The sequence below is a fragment of the Gobio gobio genome, assembly GCF_949357685.1.
Source record: "Gobio gobio genome assembly, chromosome: 1".
Classification (NCBI taxonomy): domain Eukaryota; kingdom Metazoa; phylum Chordata; class Actinopteri; order Cypriniformes; family Gobionidae; genus Gobio; species Gobio gobio.
In genome coordinates, this window is record NC_137097.1 from 50,005,327 (window position 1) to 50,024,873 (window position 19,547).

The window sequence follows — 19,547 nt, forward strand, 5'->3', positions numbered from 1 at the left end:
TGTATGAGACAGAAAGTTCGTTCTACTTTGTGTTTATGCTCTAGGACCAGACCTTGATATAAATGTGGAAATTTTCAGATTTATACTGGATTTAGTAAAAAAAATTAGACAAAAAAAGTGAAAAAAAATTATTTTTTACACTTTCCCATTCATTTTCAATGTGGGGTCAATCTGACCCCGAGGGACTTAAACGGTAAAAAATTTTTTACACACCTTTAGAACAACCAAATCAAGCCCAGATTTTTTGTGCATGTTTAGATAGATTATTTAGGAAAAGTCACCAAGTCTCATGGCCCTGAGATGAAGGGAACACTTTTAAAAAATGGAGGAAAAGTCCAGTGGGGTCAGCTGGACCCCAAGGGACGATTAAGGGTTAAGTGATCGTATATGTTTTTGTTAGAGACTTCATCATGCATTATTTCACTCCCATGAAGCACTGCAGTCAGTTTCCCTATACACTCTCAAACTACCTTAAATATTTGTTTGCAATAAAAGTAAAATATATTGTTTCTATATATAATCATATAGATTTAAAGTTGAAATGATGAAATGAATCAAAGAAACATAAAGATAATTCTTTAAATAGTTTTATATTACTCCATTGTTTTTAATTTGATTATGTAATTTGCAATGCTTCATGGTATTGTAATTCTTTCCCTTATAAAAATTGAGTAGGCTACACTCTAAAAAATGCTGGATTAAAAACAACCCAAGTTGGGTTGAAAATGGACTAACCCAGCAATTGGGTTGTTTTAACCCAGCAATTGGGTCGTTTTAAGCAAACATTTAACCCAACCGCTGGGTTAAAACGACCCATTCACTGGGTTAAAACAACCCAATTGCTGGGTTAGTCCATTTTCAACCCAACTTGGGTATATATATATAAATATATATATATATATATATATATATATATATATATATATATATATATATATATATATATATATATATATATATATATATATATATATCGTAAATCCTCTAATATAGGCCCGGGCCTTTATTTTACTCAAGCGCATCGCGGTCCAGGCCTTTATTGGAAGGAGGCCAGAATTAGAGGCAGGCCTCAATTTCTATTTGAGCAAATCAAACTACCAGTAGAATGACTAAAAATGAGATTTTGCGTCTATTTCAACCTATAAAATACTAGGTTAATTTATTGAAAACGTACAGTTACCATAACATTATGGTATGCATACAGAACATTAACAACAAATACCGGTAATTCAGGCTAAATTCCAGTGTAGAAATATGGTAACAAAAACGTAGCAAACGCTACCGGTAGTGCATTGTAAACACTTAACCATACACGGTGATAATTAGGTTATTGATTCATAACAAAAGGCAACAGACACCTTACCGCTCCAAAGTTTAACCATTCCGGTCTCGTTTGGTTTGAAGTTATAAAAAAAAAATCCTCCAATTCTGTTTAATCCTCGTCCTCCTCAGTTTCCTCCTCCTTTTCATCTCTCCCTGTAAACTCCTCATCACTCGCGCCAGCCTCTACAACAAGTTAATTATTGTACAGCTCCTCTTCGTCCTCCTCATGTTCCGTTGCGCGTCTGTTCTCATCCTCGCGCCGTAAACGTTAGCCTACCGGACCCGGTGACTGAAGTCTCACGTGCGAGTCAAGAGTGAGGTGATCAGACATCCTAACCTGAAAAAAGTCATTTCAGGGAGGTATCTCTCCTAAAATTATGTAGATCACTTTTACTATTTACCGAACGGCCTGATTTATGATAGATTTATGTTTATAGATTTATATCTATTTTTACGTAGATCTAGATAGATTTATGTACGGCTAGATTTATGTAGATCACTTTTACTATTTACCGTCAGACTTACCGAAACAAGCCAATCAGGACGCTCTCCGTCTTACATGCGCTTCATTAGGTGCACACTAGCACACACACGTTTCTCGCTCTCTCTCCCTCTCTGCCGTGCGCGCGTGCACAGTTTGTGTCTCGCATGCGCGCTCTTGCTCGCTCGCTCTAGATTGCGGGAGAATTTGACTAATTTGCGGGCATCAGGGAGCCGCTATAAATATGCGGGAGACTTGGGATGTCTGGGTGATTGACATGACCAGTACCCTGTGGTACTTGCATGTTACTATCACAAGCAAGCATAATGTTGAGGCCTGCCCAGAAAAACGTTGGTTCTAATAATAGCCCCGGCCGCTATTAGAGACCGGCCTTTATTTACCTTCGGTGACAGCGAGACCGGCCAATGTTGGAGACCCGGCCGCTAATGGAATACAGGCCAATATTAGAGGATTTACGGTATATATATATATATATATATATATATATATATATATATATATATATATATATATATATATATATATATATATATATATATATATATATATATATATATATATATATATATATATCCTGTGAGGCCTCACCGCCTGTGTGCCACATGTCTCTAGCCTCTGCCAAACCTTTGCATCCAAATCCACAATGTGGGCATAAAATGGAAGGAAGGAGATGTGAGAGCATGGGGAATTCTGCTGTGTTTGGGCTGACAGAGGGTTTTTTAAATATAGAATCATATGCAGTCACCATAGGGACAAGATTCAAGATGATGTCAGTGCCCAGAGAGTTCCTCTACGAGAGCCAGGTTTACATCAATACTGAAAAAGATAATCAAAATAACTATATAAAAAGCGACAGTTCACCCAGAAATTCTGCCAAATTTATTCACTCACAGTCATGTTGTTCCAAACCTGCTGTTTCCAGCTTTTCCATACAACAACAGTTCAAAGTTTGTCAAGCTAAGGACAAAACAATATCAAAAAGCACCAACAAAAGTATTACATTTGACTTAAATTTGATCCAAATTCTCAAAACATCTTATTCAATATATGTCATTCCTTCAGTCAATTTAAAGCTGCAGTCTGTAACTTTTTTTGGTTAAAAATGATCCAAAATCTATTTCTGAGCAAGTACATAACCAGCTAGTGTTCAAAACTATCTCCTTACCTTAGCCTGATTCACAACGGTAAGCTTGTAATAATGTGTTATAATTTGAGTGATATGGTGGATTTCCACAGGAAATTCAAGCATGTCTTTGCGTCATTACGTCACATCTGTATAGCTACATAAAGAAGGAGTCCAGCTAGTAGCTATCGCATGTGAGGATGCTGTTATTTCTAATGATGAAATAACATTAACAATTTGAGAAAAAAGTATAACAATAATAATAATTTGCACGGTTTGATGTGATATGAGCTAAGTGATCGATTTAATCACCATTACAGCACGATTTATTGTAATGCTTTTCTTCTCAGTTGGTCAGAACAAAAGTGGCAGACATGTTACCTATTTGTTCAGAAGACATTTTGCGGGGAAAATTCTTATTTTGGTCATACTTCCAAGAATCTGTGATACCGAAGTACAGTATCCACAACGGTGCGGTGACTGACAGCCACACATACTCCTCAAAACATTAGATTCATCCGCGCTGAGGAGCCGTGGCGATGGACAACCTCAGAAAGAAGATAATTCCGCAAATAACTGCAATTGCAGGTTTCAAACAGAGGTGGCGAAAAAGAGGCAAAACTTACGGACTGCAGCTTTAAAGAGACCTGTATAACTTGCAGTGATTTTGAGTTTGTGAAGGTGCCAGAAACCTAACAAATTACATTGAGAGCTTTGTATATTTTTGCCTGTTTTTTTAACAATCATTGTAAACGGACTGACAAAAACAAGCACTTGAGTGTGTTCGCCAGCTACTGAAGTGCTAGGAAAAGCTCTCTTGTCTTTGTTATTTTTGTCTTCACTGAAGTTCTGTTTGGAGGAAAAACCTTATTTTTCCGATCAATTCTTTCCATCATCCCAAATGGACGTGAAACTCTAAGCGATGGAGACACACATATAACACGCACCTTCTGTCAAACCCTCCTAGCTGTCCCATTAGTAGCAAGTGTCTAATCTCAGCCTGAGCCGTAATTAAAGAGGCTATACAGAAGCATGAGGGAGTGCTTCTCTTGAGCGGTCGCAGCTCCTCCTGTGCTGCATTCTGTCCAAACGCTCGGATGAAATGTCTGCATGCTAATGACCAAGGTGCGAAATGTCCCTGGGTTCTGCGACGCATCACATTCTCTGGCCCGCTCTCTGCTAAAGGCGTGGTGCCGCCTGCTCCGGTTCCGTGAGCAGGTTATGAATACGAGCCTGGTGAGGGCCTGATCCCGCAGTGCCGGGCGTCTGTTTGACTGTGAGGGTGTTGACAGAGAAGGCAGGTGCTTTGATGGATCTGTGTCCTTCATTTGGGTCAAAGCAGGAGTCCTTCGGCATGTCAGGTGCTATTTTCAGCAGGCCTTGTCCCCGTCCCACTGGGAATTTCTTTAGACTTGTTGATACAATTCCACAGCAAAAACAACTAAAAAAAAAGAAATAAAGAAAAAAAGTTGACTGTATTCTCCTTCTACTATTTCTTTATTTCTTTTGATATTTATGTATTTATTTATTTTTGCTCTGAGAGTCTATAAAAGTTGCATTGGCTGCGTCATGATAAACCAACGTCAATCATAGCTGGATGTTCCAAAAATAGTCTGGTTTGGCATACTTTATTGTGTACGAATCGCTGAACCTGGCACAGCTTGCGTCAAAGGTCAGCTGCAATCTCCCAGCTTTATGTAGCGCTGGTTTAAGGCGTAATGATTAAAGAAGATGACATCAGTTGTAGACTTCTGTTTACTCTGGATTTCAGCAAGGCGCTTTTGACATAATTAGCTCTTCTAAAAATAACAGAAAACCATCTCTCTTCCTGTCGTTTGTCGTTGCATCATCATACATTTATTCCGGGGTGGGAGATCAGGGGTTTGACAGGAAAAGATTCTCCCCTGATCCCTGGTCTGGAAAGAGTCCAGGACTTTGTTTGCTTGTGCCATTCATCTGTGTCAAGCTTAGTGATTCGACAAGTAAAATACAGCCCTGGCACAAACAAGCACGAATACGGCAACTGCCATGATGTAACTGAAAAAGACAGCCAGCCTGTCTTTACGACACTTTCCATGGACAGTGGACAAAATAGGTTCTGGGAATCTTGAAGCACATTTTCGAATATGTGACTACTTTATATGAAGTTCACAATTTTACAAAATGATGACGTAGTAGCCACCAACTGTCTCCATTGTCCATTGTGATTACGTTATATGAAGTTTACAATTTTACAAAAAAATGACCTAGTTGCCACCAACTGTCTCCAAGTAGTGAGGGGAAGTCCGAATCATTTCCACGAAACCGGTTCTTTTATTTCAATAAGCAGATTAAAAAAAACGATTCAGCTTCATTTTAATGATGTCGCTACATATTGTCATGGGGTTGTATTTTAATTTATAGCTCTGTGTTTCATGCTAGGTTAATTTTAGATGATAGTTTATCTGATGGTTCTGACAACAATTTCTACCATATTCTTATCATAGAACAGCTATTCCTACCAAAACCATTCTGTACTTTTGCATAGTCCCTTTGAGAGGGGAACACGATATGGGAGCTTCTGTAAAATTGAAAACGGCTCAAGCAGAGACTTGTGCTGCTGTCCCTGTGAGTCAGCCCCATGAATCTATTACTGCTGCCTCAGATCTGTCTGGGAGTGTGGCTGCTCACATCGGATCAGCGGACGCTCCTGTGGGCAACCGGCATTTTAATGAAATACCTGAAAAGTCAATTTGCACATCTCTTTTCTCTCCTTTTCTGTCATTAATTACAGCACCACAGGGAGAGGGGATTCAAAGCACTGTTTTAAAATGGAAATCTTTAAACAAATGGGTTGACAGAGAATTTGGTTGAGATGAAAAATAGGGACTTCTCATGCATAATTGAATACACCAGATTGGTCCTAATTTGCTGTTACATTTGGAGAGATTAATGAGAGTTGCTTTTCTAAATGCCTTAACGTCACCTTAATGCAATTCAGATTGCAAATTTCTGATCACATCATTGTATTTTTTTTTTTTTTTTTGTCAGAACATAATGGATTTTAAAGGACCTGTAACTTTGTCTACTGAAAGTCCGGTAATTTCATCTTCTGTATAATTAGTGTAGTTTTACCCAGATATTAAATGTTTGTAATTACTTACTCAACCTCAAGTTGTTCCAAACCTGTATGAGTTTCTTTCCGCTGTTGAACACAAAAGAAGAGATTTTGAGGAATGTTGGTAATGAAAAGGTTGACAACACCCATTGACTTCCATAGTAGGAAAAACTGCCAACATTCTTCAAAATATCTTCTTTTGTGTTCAACAGAAGAAAGAAACTCATACAGGTGTGGAACAACTTGAGGGTGAGGGAATCATTTTCCTTTTCGGGGGAACCATCCCTTTAATAGAAAAATCATTTGAAATTGTTGTGGACATTAAAACATTTGACCTGCTTAGCACATTGTTTCAGGGTCATAATATTCTCGTTATTATATCAACAATACAGTCTTACAGAGTGTATGAAAATGCAAAGTTTCGTTTGAGCATTAATTTAATGTTCCAAAAAGTAATTTGTCCCTCAGCTCTCCGTCAGCAGGAGTGACTTGGCTGCAGTTTGTAATCCAATCCTCAGCCCCTTTAAATCTTCTTATGAGACGAGAGCATGGCGGAGCATCTTGCTCGGGTAGGGACTGTTTCCTCAAAACTCATTTCACGTGTGGCTAAAACAGCAAATGGAATTTGTCCAGCCTATAAAATGTGCCACCTCATTTAATTTAATAGTGCCATTCAGTAACCTGATGCTATTTTAGCCTCCCAATCAACCCGTCACATTGGCCTTGTACCCTTGTCAGTCAAGGCCTGAAATTTTCCCTCCATCCACTTTTTTCCCAATAAATAAGATCAGCACACCACAAAAGCATTTTTCTGGATTATCTGGAAAATAAATAAATAAATAAGATTCCAGGGAAAAATTCTTCAGACATTGTTAATGGCAGACCTGTTTGCATCATGGATGAGGTCCACAGTTCCACAGACAAAAGGAGGCCAGAATCCTAAATTAGCATAAACATTAAACACTACTAAATCTCCCACTTACCATTAAACATTAACATTAATTTTAGCATTTACTCTCACTTTCGAGTTTCATGTCAAAGCATGCTGGGAAATAGAAATCCCAGCCCAGTTTAGATTAAATTAAGTTTGTCTAAATTAAAAGAAACAAGTTCATAAAACTCAAAACAATGAAACAATTCAGATTGCAGAACTCAAAAGAAAAATAAAGTTCTGTATACTCATAAAAGTTAATTTGATTAAACTAATTTGTTGCATTTTAGTTTCTCCTACTCACACGGGAACATATAGAAACAATTTCAACCAATCTTTGTTTTCTTATACCCTAATAAATGGGCTTTATGTATTGATCTCCTATTGTAATACTAAAATAAATCTAAATGAACTGTAGCTACAATATATTTTAATTGTTTGGATCACTTTATTTGTCATTAGTGTTTTATATTGTACAGTGATTCTTTCTGCTATCACCGTCTGTAGTGAGTCTTAAGTCTTAATTTGTTCAACTGATGTTTGTTTGAATCAAACTAATTCATTTAAAGGAACTGTATGTAGGATTGTGGCCAAAACTGGTACTGCAATCACTTTCAAATTACTGTAGAGCGGTGTATTCCCTCTCCCCCTCCTTAGACATTTTTTATCCAAAAAGTTTGTAGCTGCAACTGTGGTAACTAGAGCAGAGCTGGCAACCCGGATGCCGAAACACTACTGACTTTGTGATTGGTAGATAGGTGGAGGGTGGCGCTTCAGGCCAAAACACAACATGTCAACATCAACATCAGTTGAGGGCTGCAACTTCACTTTTAAAATGACAATATCCTGGCCGGACAACTGTTGTCAGTGAAATAAGTATTTGAAATTAACATGATTTCTTAATGTCTAGTGACATATCAGGGCCATTTTATGATTAAATACAATTCTTACATACAGTTCCTTTAAGAATGAAACATTGTGTGTTGCTTTGAGACACGTTATTTAGTTTGAAACTGTTTTCATTGTTGGAAGAAAAATATACAAAGCAACTGGCAATGCATATGATCAAATACAAAATCCCAAATTTATTTAATTGATGAAATTTTCAGAGTGAATCACCCGCATTTTGACACCGTTGGCAGGTCACTTCTCAGAATAAATGATCACGTCATCCATAAATGTCTAAGGCCTTTGGATTCACAATGCGCTAACAGGAACCATCCCTTGACGGAGAAAGTTTAACAGCACAGTGTTGTCTTTCGGCATCTCTTTGTCACCTGGCATTTCTCCAAAATGTTTTCCAAAAGGGTATGTCACTTTTGTGAAAATGTCAAAAGCGCAAAAAGAAGTTAAACTTCATGAAACCCGATCTCCAAGCATTCAGCATCCAGCTTGTCACAATCTGAATGTAGGACATGTGGCACTCTGTCTGGTTATGTCCATTTGAAATGAGATAATTTACAGGTTTTTGGATCACATGCGGGATCTAATTCCCTGTCTCTATCTCTCTCTTTTTTTTTTATCAAAGCACATGACAGCAGGCTGAGCCTCCATCACCATCATGTCAAATGGTTATAATCTTCTGACAAGACTGCAAAGACGTTCTTGAAGTTGAGAGCTGTGAAAGGGGACCACTTAATCTCCTTTCCATCTCCCTTTTATTCGATTAATCCCCAGCACAGCTGTTTGAGACACTGTAAGATTGTGTAATGTGTCCTATCCCACCCTATGCCGTAATTGAAAATGATGATCTCTCTGCCAAGAGCTACCAGAACACTTCTTTAAGTTTGAATTAATGTCCAGTGTGATGTTTCCTATTTAAATACTCCAAGATGAAAGAGTCAATTCCACAATTACGAAAATTAACTTTCATGAAATCTGCTCTGATTTATTGTGATTGAGATTTTTGTCTAAACCTTGATAATAGCACACTGCTTTATCCAATGCATTATATAAAAATCCCTGCAGCATTAAATGTCAACGTAATGAAAATTAATATTTTAATTGTGTGTATAATTGCGCATCTGTCACTACTAAATTGATTTGATTAAGCAATGCTATTTAGAACTTTTTTCTGTCTTTTACTCTCAACATCGGGCTTTCTGTGATAATTATTAATGCTATAATAAATTTGTTTAAACTATATAAATGAGACACTGTATGTAGGCTATTATTACTTATCACTTATTGTGTGTAGTGTAGTGGTGGAGATATTCTCGTTACACAAAAACACTGATAAATTCAGAAACAAAACAATTGACTTTATCCCAATTCAAAGGCTGCATCCTTCCAAGGTCACCACGGCACAACAAAGCTTGTCCCAATTCGAAGGCTTCTTCAAAGGCGGCCTTGAATGCGCCCTTCTTTTCGTGGGAAATGAAGGATACAACAGGGCTGTGTTTAACTCCACTTTTAGATTGGGTGCTTCTGAACGCTCAAATTGATGCTTCCTCATTTCCTCGCTCCTCTGTCCTACAGCCCGTGACCCGGAAACTGATCGAAATCAGCCATCTTGAAGGACATCTCAGTTAGCGGCTGCATTTAACTTCACTTCCTCATGGGGGAAATCATAGACATATAAAATATGTCTATTGAAATCCCCACCACCATTTTGAAACTTTTTAACTATGATTTGGAGTTATTTTGACATTTAACCGCATGTAATACTTGTTGTAGCTACCTTAAGCTGACTTTTATATATATATATATATATATATATATATATATATATATATATATATATATATATATATATATATATATATATATATATATATATATATATATATATATATATATATATATATATATATATATATATATATATATATATATAGTTTATTGTATTGTTAGCATTTTCGTTGATATTCTTCTAAATATCTAAAAAAAATATTCTAAGAATAAAAAAATTCTAAAATCTAAGTTGCTCATTATTAACTTCTTATGTATTGAATTGTTGTATAAAAACAATATCACAATTGCAATTGAATGCAGATTGCACACTGCAAAATCTGGCAATTGGCAGATTTTCTTGTAACTTTTACATCTGTTATTTTGATGGTCTAACATACAATTTTTTATATAAAAGCTGGTAGGCCCTATACTATTTGATGTCCCATTAAACATCTGAGCTGTCACATATTACATAAAAATCCTTAAATGCAATATTTGTTTTTGTTGTTTTTTTGTTGTTTTTTTGCTATAGCTAAGCATTTTACGGATCCTTTAAAATTAAATAACGAACTCCTGAGATATTGTATGACAAACCCCAAATGTGTTTAGACTTTATTATCTTATACAGTTATGTTGCCTAAAAAAAGCATATGGTACGACATGTCAAGCTTATTTATCCTCCCCATCATTTTAGAGGTTCAGAATTAAATATCTGACCTTAGTTCAATGACTGGAAGTAAAAACCGTTATGTTTTTCATTTATCTGTATTTACTTATTCAGCTTCAGCTGTATGGTCTGCCAGTCTTTCAGTGAACAGTAAATGGACCATTCTTAGCTTCTGTAGGGTCACAGTAAGTCCGTCTGGCACATACCAAGAATGATGAACTTGAAGCATGACTGTAATTTATTAAATTCAAAATACTCACAAACCCAGATGCCAGAGATGCTGAATGTTTGCCCAGGCATTTCTTTAAATAATCCCTTTTCCTCATTCAGATGGATTTGTTCAAATCTAATACTGCTCTTGATTTGGTCTTTTAGGTCGAGGTTATTGCAGTTTGTTGCTTTGGTGTTGAACCCAGAAATGAGTTAACATCATTTTGAGATTGTATCGTCTTGGCAACGTCTACATTTGTAAGACCTCCAATATCTTTGGATTAACTTCTCAGTCTCCAAGAGCTTGTTAAATCTTTGGTCAAGATGTGCACTTTGATTGGAACTAAGACTTAAAGCGTGTCTGTCGCTGCTTTTTATTGATGTGTCCTCTCTCATTGGGAAGCCATGTTACATAAAGATGTCCAAGAAATACATAAAGCAGGCAATAATTAATTAGCATTTATAAGAATGTACTTAGAAAATAGACAAATGTGGACTACCAGTTACATAAGGATTTTCCAAGAATGTCAAGTTTCATCATGAGTGAAATACTGTGCAGGATGGTTTGAAATACCTCATGGCAGGGATCTCCATCCTTTTTTAGGCCTTGGTGGATAAAAAGATGGAGTATAGGGACCACTTGTTACATAAAACAGAATTTAAATCCAATAAAAATACTATGGTACAATATCACTGTATTTACACACTTTATTTTGTAATGCTTACTTTGCAAAGCTATTTTTTACAGAGTAGTAAACTGCCTATTGCATTTAATATGAGACGCAATGAGACATTTATAGCTGAACTTTACCTTCTTAAATTTAGCTTTGTTTGAAGTTAACTTTGTACTTTGTCACAAAAATTAAATTGACATCAAAAATTATTGGTGGAATCCCTCTGTCAAACTCTATTACTTGATTGAAATTCATATACAATATTAAAATATTTAAATAAATCCATGCTGTGCAGATTTTGCAAACTGCATGATTCTGTTGTGTCAAACGCATTGATCTCTCATCTATAGCTTGTTGAAATCATAACTTTGCTGCCATATATCCAGTTTGAATCTATTATGACAGTAATACCAAATGCCCTCAGAGTCAATTCCCAGAGATCTTTCAAGCATTCATTGCAGTTCACTTAGCTTGCAGTAGGAGGTGTTTTTTTTAGTGCTGTGACATTGACTGGGCACTGGCCTTGAATCAAGAGAGCTCAACAGAAACTAATAAATGTGCATCTTTATCATTCCAGTGCAGTCACTGTCCTTCCCAACTTCTTAAATTCTCAGTTTTACAATTGAGCTTTTGATTACGCTCTGTAAATGACTGAGAAATCAATAAAAGATTCCCCTTATGGGCATTTTCCCAGAACTATGAGACTCGCATGACGTAAGTGGTCCATGACTCAAGGTTAAAGGCTTACAAAGTGTTCGAGCCATATCATTTATAAATGTTCAAAATGACCCTGGTTTGAAAAGTGCCCTTTCAGTCTTAAATCAAAAGTGATCACAGATTAGTATTTTAGGAGGCTTGTCATATCTGAATTTACCATGTGCATTGGACTGTTTGTAAATACAATATGTTCACTGTGTCCTAATTTAATGTTTTGCACAGATGTACATACAGCATCTTTAATAGGAATTTCTATATGTATAAGGCATAACATTTGAGGTCGGGGAAAAAAGAAATTCAATTACATCAGATAAGAATAAAGAATGGATTTGGTCTATCAAAAGCGTAAATGAAATAAAAATAAAAAAAGTCAAAAACCTCTGGTTTTTAAGGTGGATTGAGGCCCAGACCACTGCTCCTGAAACTATGGTTATTTCAGGGTAATTTGTCTTTCAAATCTTGTTTCATTGTTCTTTGCATCTCTGAGGAACAGGCATTAAAATTGCTAATACTGAAATGCTTTCTGATTTAAAAAAACAAAAACAAAAACGTATTATCTACTAGGCCATTCTTAAAGAGATAAATGAAAATACCATTATTTACTCAACCTCATGTTGTTCCAAAGCCATATGACTTGCTTTCCTTCGTGAAACACAAATTGACTATTTTTATTTAGATTTTTTGGCACCTTGTCATTGTTGTTGCTTGAAAGCCCTTGTCCCCATCCACTATCATTGTGTGGAAAAGAGCAGTGTGAATATTCTTTGTAACATCTCTATTTATGTTCCAAAGAGGGACGTCATGCAGAGTTGGAGTGACACGAGGGTGAAAAAATGGCTGGATTTTAATGTTTGGTATTAGCCTGTAGTCTTGTATTTTTGTTTGCCTGTGTGCTACAGAGTGTGTGGTACATTGCAAGATAATGTGGATAATCACCCAAGGAAGATACTTGATACAGTCGCTCAAGACTTTCAATAACTTTAAAATTCCATTGCACCAGTGATGAATTACAGTCATGAAAATGAATTTACAGCTCAAGATACTTATGGGAATAAGAGATGATTATACAATGTAGGGCTGTGTAAAAAGAAATCTGCCCTCCTTTGAGTGAGATGCTTCATAAATCTTCAAAGATGTAAGACTTCCTTTTGAGATTTATGATTTATATGCCTTTGTCATCAAGTGTACAGTTATTTTAATATATTTTGCTGATGTTGTTCGCTGGTGCTATTCCTTTTGGACATAGCTGATATAACGGACATAAAAGATGTGGTATGGTAACTCAGGAATTACTTGGATTATTTGAGGTGTACATGACTTCATGACCGCAGTGTCCTGACCCCTTTTACAGTTTTTTTTATTCGCTTTGGTACTATTTTCACAAGCAAGGTGTGCATTTTCAAAACTCATAGTGCTAATATCACAACAGATCATCAAAAGTGCACTTTTTTCAAACATTTCAGCATATTTTCAATTGTGTTAGTACAATACACAAAACTACAAAGTATCTTTTTCACCACAAAAAATAACTGTTTCATCTATATAAATGTTTCATTCACAGTAACTGCCTTTCATAAAGCTCTTACTATCAAACTTTTGATTTGCATCTCTTCTCATTCAGTTTAATACATTTGTCTATTATTTAATCCAACTGATCTCAATGGTTAATCAATCAATCATTTGGTTCACCTATAGATTTCTTTTAGATATTGATATACATAGATTCTACTTTGTTTGCAATTTCCGATATGGATAACCATATGTAATTAATTATTTTTATATTATAAGCGATTTATCTTAGATTATAACTACTATGTTCAAAGTGCGTGCGCGTGTGTGGCCTGGTAAACTCTACATTATGGGGACAAAATGTCCCTATAAAGATGGCAGTATCCTAATTCCTTGTCCTTGCGCGGACTTTTTTTTTTTTTACTGTAAAGTAAAAATGTAGAAAGTTTTGTGTGATTGATAGGTTTATGGGTAGGGTTAGTGTAAGGGGAGAGAATATACAGTTTGTAACCATTATGCCTGCTTATACCCAGAAAGATAGTGAACCAGACGTGTGTGTGTGTGTGTGTGTGTGTGTGTGTGTGTGTGTGTGTGTGTGTGTGTGTGTGTGTGTGTGTGTGTGTGTGTGTGTGTGTGTGTGTGTGTGTGTGTGTGTGTGTGTGTGTGTGTGTGAACAGAGCAGAGTAGAGTATAAGGGAAAGGAAATAGTAAATGACAATGTAACATCAGATCAGAAATGCATCAGAAGAAGGGAGATGGCAGATGGCACCAGATACAGCATTTTACATTACAGTATGTATGCATTTGATACTGAAAACAGATTACCATGTTAGAGACTGCCACATTACTGTAACTCACCTTTATAAAGCTCAACTACAGTAGATTCAGTCATATGGTACAGTGAGAGCATTTACTGTATTGGCAGCAAACTCTGTTCTATAGCCCAGAACCTCATGGCTGTGTCGTAACTTCATCACACCTTTTGATAACACACTGAATAGATAGATACTATTACAAACATTATAGATTAAATTACATAAATTAGGTAATGTAAGTGTATTTTCTTATGAGACATATATAGTCTGTGTTACTGTAGATAATTCAGCAATGAGGGAGATTTGAAACATGTATCTTGGATTGTTTGCTGTTGGATGAACTGATTGTTAAAAGTACTGAACTGAAAGAAGATCACACTGTTGTGTTTCAGTGATTAAACCAAATGTTCTCATTACATATTACAATAATCTTGTGTTTGAAACAATGATTATGTGGACTGAAGATATGTGCCACTGAATGAAAGCATTACATCAGGTTTTGAAAGAATGACGAGCTGTGTTACAAGTGTGATCAGTTTAGATTTTTGTACTAAGAGTTTTGAAAATGTGCACCTTACTAGTGAAAATAGTACCAAAGCGAATAAAAAAAACTGTAATATATACACAGAGAGACACAACACTGTATTTCCTCCTGGTGGTCACATATAAGCATCACAGTCTGTGGTCTGTGAAACACAAGCAGAATTTGTGTGTCAATCAATTGTAAAACTGCTTACATAAATTGTTGTATTGAAAATATATGCAACAATTTACATAAGCATGGTTTTATGAAACATTTACATAAATCAAGTGAGGCCCTGTGTATAGTAGGCTATATGTAGGTGTAATGTATTTTACACTTTTTACACACCGAACAAAAGAATGTCTTTGCGATATATAACAAAATAAAACCACTCTATTTGATTTGAGTTTTTGATCTATGCAATGAATATACTATTTACCATTTGTATAGAGCAGAATAGAGTATAAGGGACAGGAAATAGTCAATTATGTTGTAACATCAGACTGATCAGAAATCAGAAGAAGGGAGATGGGTGGCATCAAATACAGCATTTTACATTACAGTGTGTATGCCATGTCATACTGTAAACAGATTACCATGGTAGAGACTGCTGCATTACAGTAACTCACCCTTATAAAGCTCAAATACAGTATAGATTCAGTCATTTGGCACACAGAGAACATTTACTGTATTGGCAGCAAACTCTTCTATAGCCCAGAACTTCATGGCTGTGTCGTAACTTCATCACACCTTTTGATACACACTGAATAGATACTACTACAAACATAATGGATTCAATTATATAAGTTAGGTAATGTAGATGTATTTTCTTATGTGGCATCTGTAGCCTGTTACTATAGGTACTGTAGTAGATAATTCAGCAACGAGGGAGATTTGAAAGATGTATCTTGCATTGTTTGCTATTGAATGAACTGATTGTTAAAAGTACTAAATTGAAAGAAGATCACACTGTTGTGTTTCTGTGATTAAACCAAATGTTCTCATTAGATATTACAATAATCTTGTGTTTGAAACAATGATTATGTGGAATGAAAATATGTGCAACTGAATGAAAGCATGCAGTTTTGAAAGTTTGATCAGTTTGGATTTTTGTATGAGGAGTTTTGAAAATGTACACCTTACTTGTGAAAATAGTACCAAAGTGAAGAATAAATTTTTTTTTTTAATTATAGTAACAAAGTGTTACAAAGGACCTTATATTACCAAGTCACTGGCCATAAAGTATCATATAAACAGTGTCGGATGGATGGATGGATGGATGGATGGATGGATAGATAGATAGATAGATAGATAGATAGATAGATAGATAGATAGATAGATAGATAGATAGATAGATAGATAGATAGATAGATAGATAGATAGATAGATAGATAGATAGATAGATAGATAGATAGATAGATAGATAGATAGATAGATAGATAGATAGATAGATAGATAGATAGATAGATATTACACAAAATAAACACCACACTATAAGGCACAAAGCTAATTATGTCAAAAGTTAACACTGAAACTTAGGAGTGAATGCAACAGACTGAATTTATTATAGCTTACATGAGATGGCAAATATGAGCCAAGAGATATTAAGCATCTAATTACCATACTCATCAGATTATAAGCATAAATACACAATGGAAAAACACGATTTATTGTGTTCCTGAAATGTTCTTAGCTTGTACATAATCAGTTTATACCTGCATGAGTCATTGATCATTTTGAGAGCTGCAAATACCACATATCACTTCACTGACAGTCATGCATATTTGAATACTCATACAGACTAATTCCAACTACAGGATTAAAGTCAGTGAAATGTAATACTCTTGTGCTGAACAACAAATGCATATTTGTTTCTTTTTGATTAGGAGTAATGGAAGGTATTCTAAAAATAAAGTCCCGTGGTAACCGCTGTGTCCACTATTTTTTGCAACGGTAATTATGAGCAGGCTGTCACATTTTAAATTGCTGCTTTCGGATAAACCACATAGAGGGACACTCACGAAGTAGCATATTGTTTATTACCTGTTTCCCAGCAACAAGATGCCAAAAGAGTGAAAAGCTCAAAGAAAGACTGTAAAACGAATCTATAGGACAGTCGTTTGATGTTAAGAGAGATCCAGCTCTACTCAAGCACAGAGCTTTTAGGAGACAACAGGCATCTTCTTAACGAGCCGTCTGCGCACCGGGTTAGCAGGTGCTGCGCTCGCGCTGGCCCTCTCGGCCTTCAGTTCATCGATAAAGGTTTCCAGTGGTCCAAACTTCTCGGTCAGCTCACCAAGATGAGTTTTCAGGGCATTGAACTCCTTGTACAAGTCGTCTAGTGCCTCAGAGAGAGGCTGGATCCTGGAAAGAGTTAAAGAGAGAAAGAAATATGAGAGAAGCACACTCTAGCGCAGTCACCGGTTGGCAAAGAGCTTTGAGGAATATAAAGATGACTAGTTTCCAAACCATAAGGAGCCAGGAAGTTCGCATTAAGCACATGAAATATTTTGCAAAGTTTCCAGCATAATGAAATGTTCAGCTCTAAAAAGAACACAGTCCACATTTTGACGTGACTGCAGATACCAAAATAACAATGTTGTGTTCCTGCTGTTACTTTTCTCTCTGTGGAAAGAAAGAATGCCTGAATCTGAGAGTTTGCTGTAACTCTGTGTAACTTTGTTTTGCACATTGAACCTCATGAAAGTCTACCTGGAGTAGTCAGGCAGCAAAGACTGATGGTCGTTCTGCAGGAGTCCTTTAACTTGGTTCAGGATGTCAAACCTCCAGTCATCAAGCACTTGAGTTAGATTTGCAACTCCTCGCATGCTTACTTTCTCAGCTGAGGACCCGAAATGCAATATTGTTTACATTTTTTACAACCAAACAAGAGTAATAGCAGTATTTTTAGGGTCATATGAAATGTTTTTTGAAACAATACTTCATGACATTGCAGCAAGAACAAATAAATGCATAAATGAACCAGCATGTGTTTTATTAAACAAAAAGATATCCGCTCACAGCCGTCACGGTAGTTCCACTCCTCTTTTGCAGGGCGTCTCCTCTGACCACAGACTATGACCACGGTCATGGTCAGGAACAAAAGGCTCGCCCTGAAATTCATCCTTCTTGATGTTTCCTGCACAAGTACAACCAAAAACTCAGATTATGTCCTGAAAGCAAATTTCTTCCCCAAGAAAATGCTGAAATGACTGCCCAGGCCTTTTCCTCTGCTCTACTAAGCAGATGATGTATGTTTACTGAGAGATAAATCAAGCCCTGTGCTACTAAACTCACTATTAATCTTAATCCTAAAAATAATATTGGTGCATAAACACTATATTGGGTTTCAGGGCACAATCTGTGCCGACTTGCCTGATAGCTGTGCATGAAATTTTCTTCATGTTCTGTAAGAAAGCTAAATTTTTAAAACAATGTGCATGTGAAAATAGAATAAAAACAATACACACACACACACACACACACACATTTATATTTAACTTTTTTAAATGCATTATATATATAATCCATAAAAAAAATCTAAATGAAATCTTTAAACTAATACAAATAGCCAAAACAATCTAGGTTCTTGAAATAATATAGAAGTGTAGGTCTAAATACCCATTTTTACATACCAGTTAGAGAGTTTGGGAAGATGTGTGCTCTTTACAAGTGCCCCTGCAGTTCTGTGTCTGGGTGGGTAGCTGCACCAGTCTGTCCCAAGACTGAAGAACACTCCCTCCTTTTTTAAAACATTTCCTCATCACACATCTTTTCCAAACACTGGCTTGTATGAGCAAGCCTCTATAGGTTTGAATGTCAAAACCAACTCTTTCTGGAGGTCCAAAGAATTCTGTAAGGATTTGTTTGTTGGAAGTATGTTCTGTCATTGCCATGAACCAAGTGAAATAATAAAAATAAATATTGTATTGCACTTTTCTTTCTCTATTTATGTTTGTTTGTAGCTGTTTTGTCTTACACGTTGTGTTTTAGTATATTAAAGAGATTTATAAAGGGAGCCTCTTTCATTTGAATAGTCTGTCTGAAATTTGAGAAGTTTTGTTTTTGTATAACTTTGTATAAATTCACAGCATATTCAAATGCTGTATTTTATGACAAAAATACATACTTTTAAGAGGGTAGGCTACAGTATGTATTTCAGCCTCTGCGGAGACCGACAGAAACCCACTGACTGGAGTAATTATTTAATGATTATGGGTATGTCTCAATCAGCTCCCTACCTTCCTAGGTCGTGAATCTGTATATCGTGACATGAATGTGGCCGACTCCCTGATCAGTGCTGACTACCGAACTAGGGAGCTGATTGAGACTATTGCTGCCTTCACGTGCTATCGGAATTATCGTAAATACGAGTTTCCTAGGTAAAAATTGCACATGAACGCCCTCTGATGTCGTGTTTACCACTGGGAAGTTCGGAAATAATTTTGATACCCCAACTCCCGAGATGGGCGTGTCATAAGCTTTAAACGTGGCGGGGAGAACTGTGGCAGGTGTGGTTTTATTGTTTTTTTTTAGGTCGTCTTGTCTTGACATTAATGTAGTACATATTTACATGTAAGAATAATCATATGAAGCGTGTTGTATGTTTGGTACTCAGCGAAAATAGCCTGCATTTGACTGAAATTACAGAATCAGCAGAAAGCGGACTATCTGGAATGTTTATATAGTTGTCGGTGCATGGGAGACAGACTACATATGATGTTGGTTTTAATAAGATTTTCCCAATAAATAGGCAAGAATAACCATGATTCCTGTTCACTCC

At 36.2% G+C, this 19,547-nt stretch overlaps 1 protein-coding gene across 1 annotated transcript; it reads right to left on the reverse strand.

Annotated features, from left to right (window-relative positions):
- Window positions 1–16,311: 16,311 nt before the first annotated feature.
- On the reverse strand, window positions 16,312–18,446 carry LOC307124348 (uncharacterized protein). The gene is made up of 5 exons (XM_079813466.1): window positions 18,400–18,446; window positions 18,140–18,182; window positions 17,786–17,903; window positions 17,477–17,606; window positions 16,312–17,128 (listed from the first exon to the last, which is right to left on the reverse strand). Exons 2-5 carry the CDS (start codon window positions 18,152–18,154, stop codon window positions 16,927–16,929), a joined length of 465 nt encoding a protein of 154 aa, XP_079669592.1. The 5' UTR covers window positions 18,155–18,182; window positions 18,400–18,446; the 3' UTR covers window positions 16,312–16,926.
- Window positions 18,447–19,547: the final 1,101 nt, after the last annotated feature.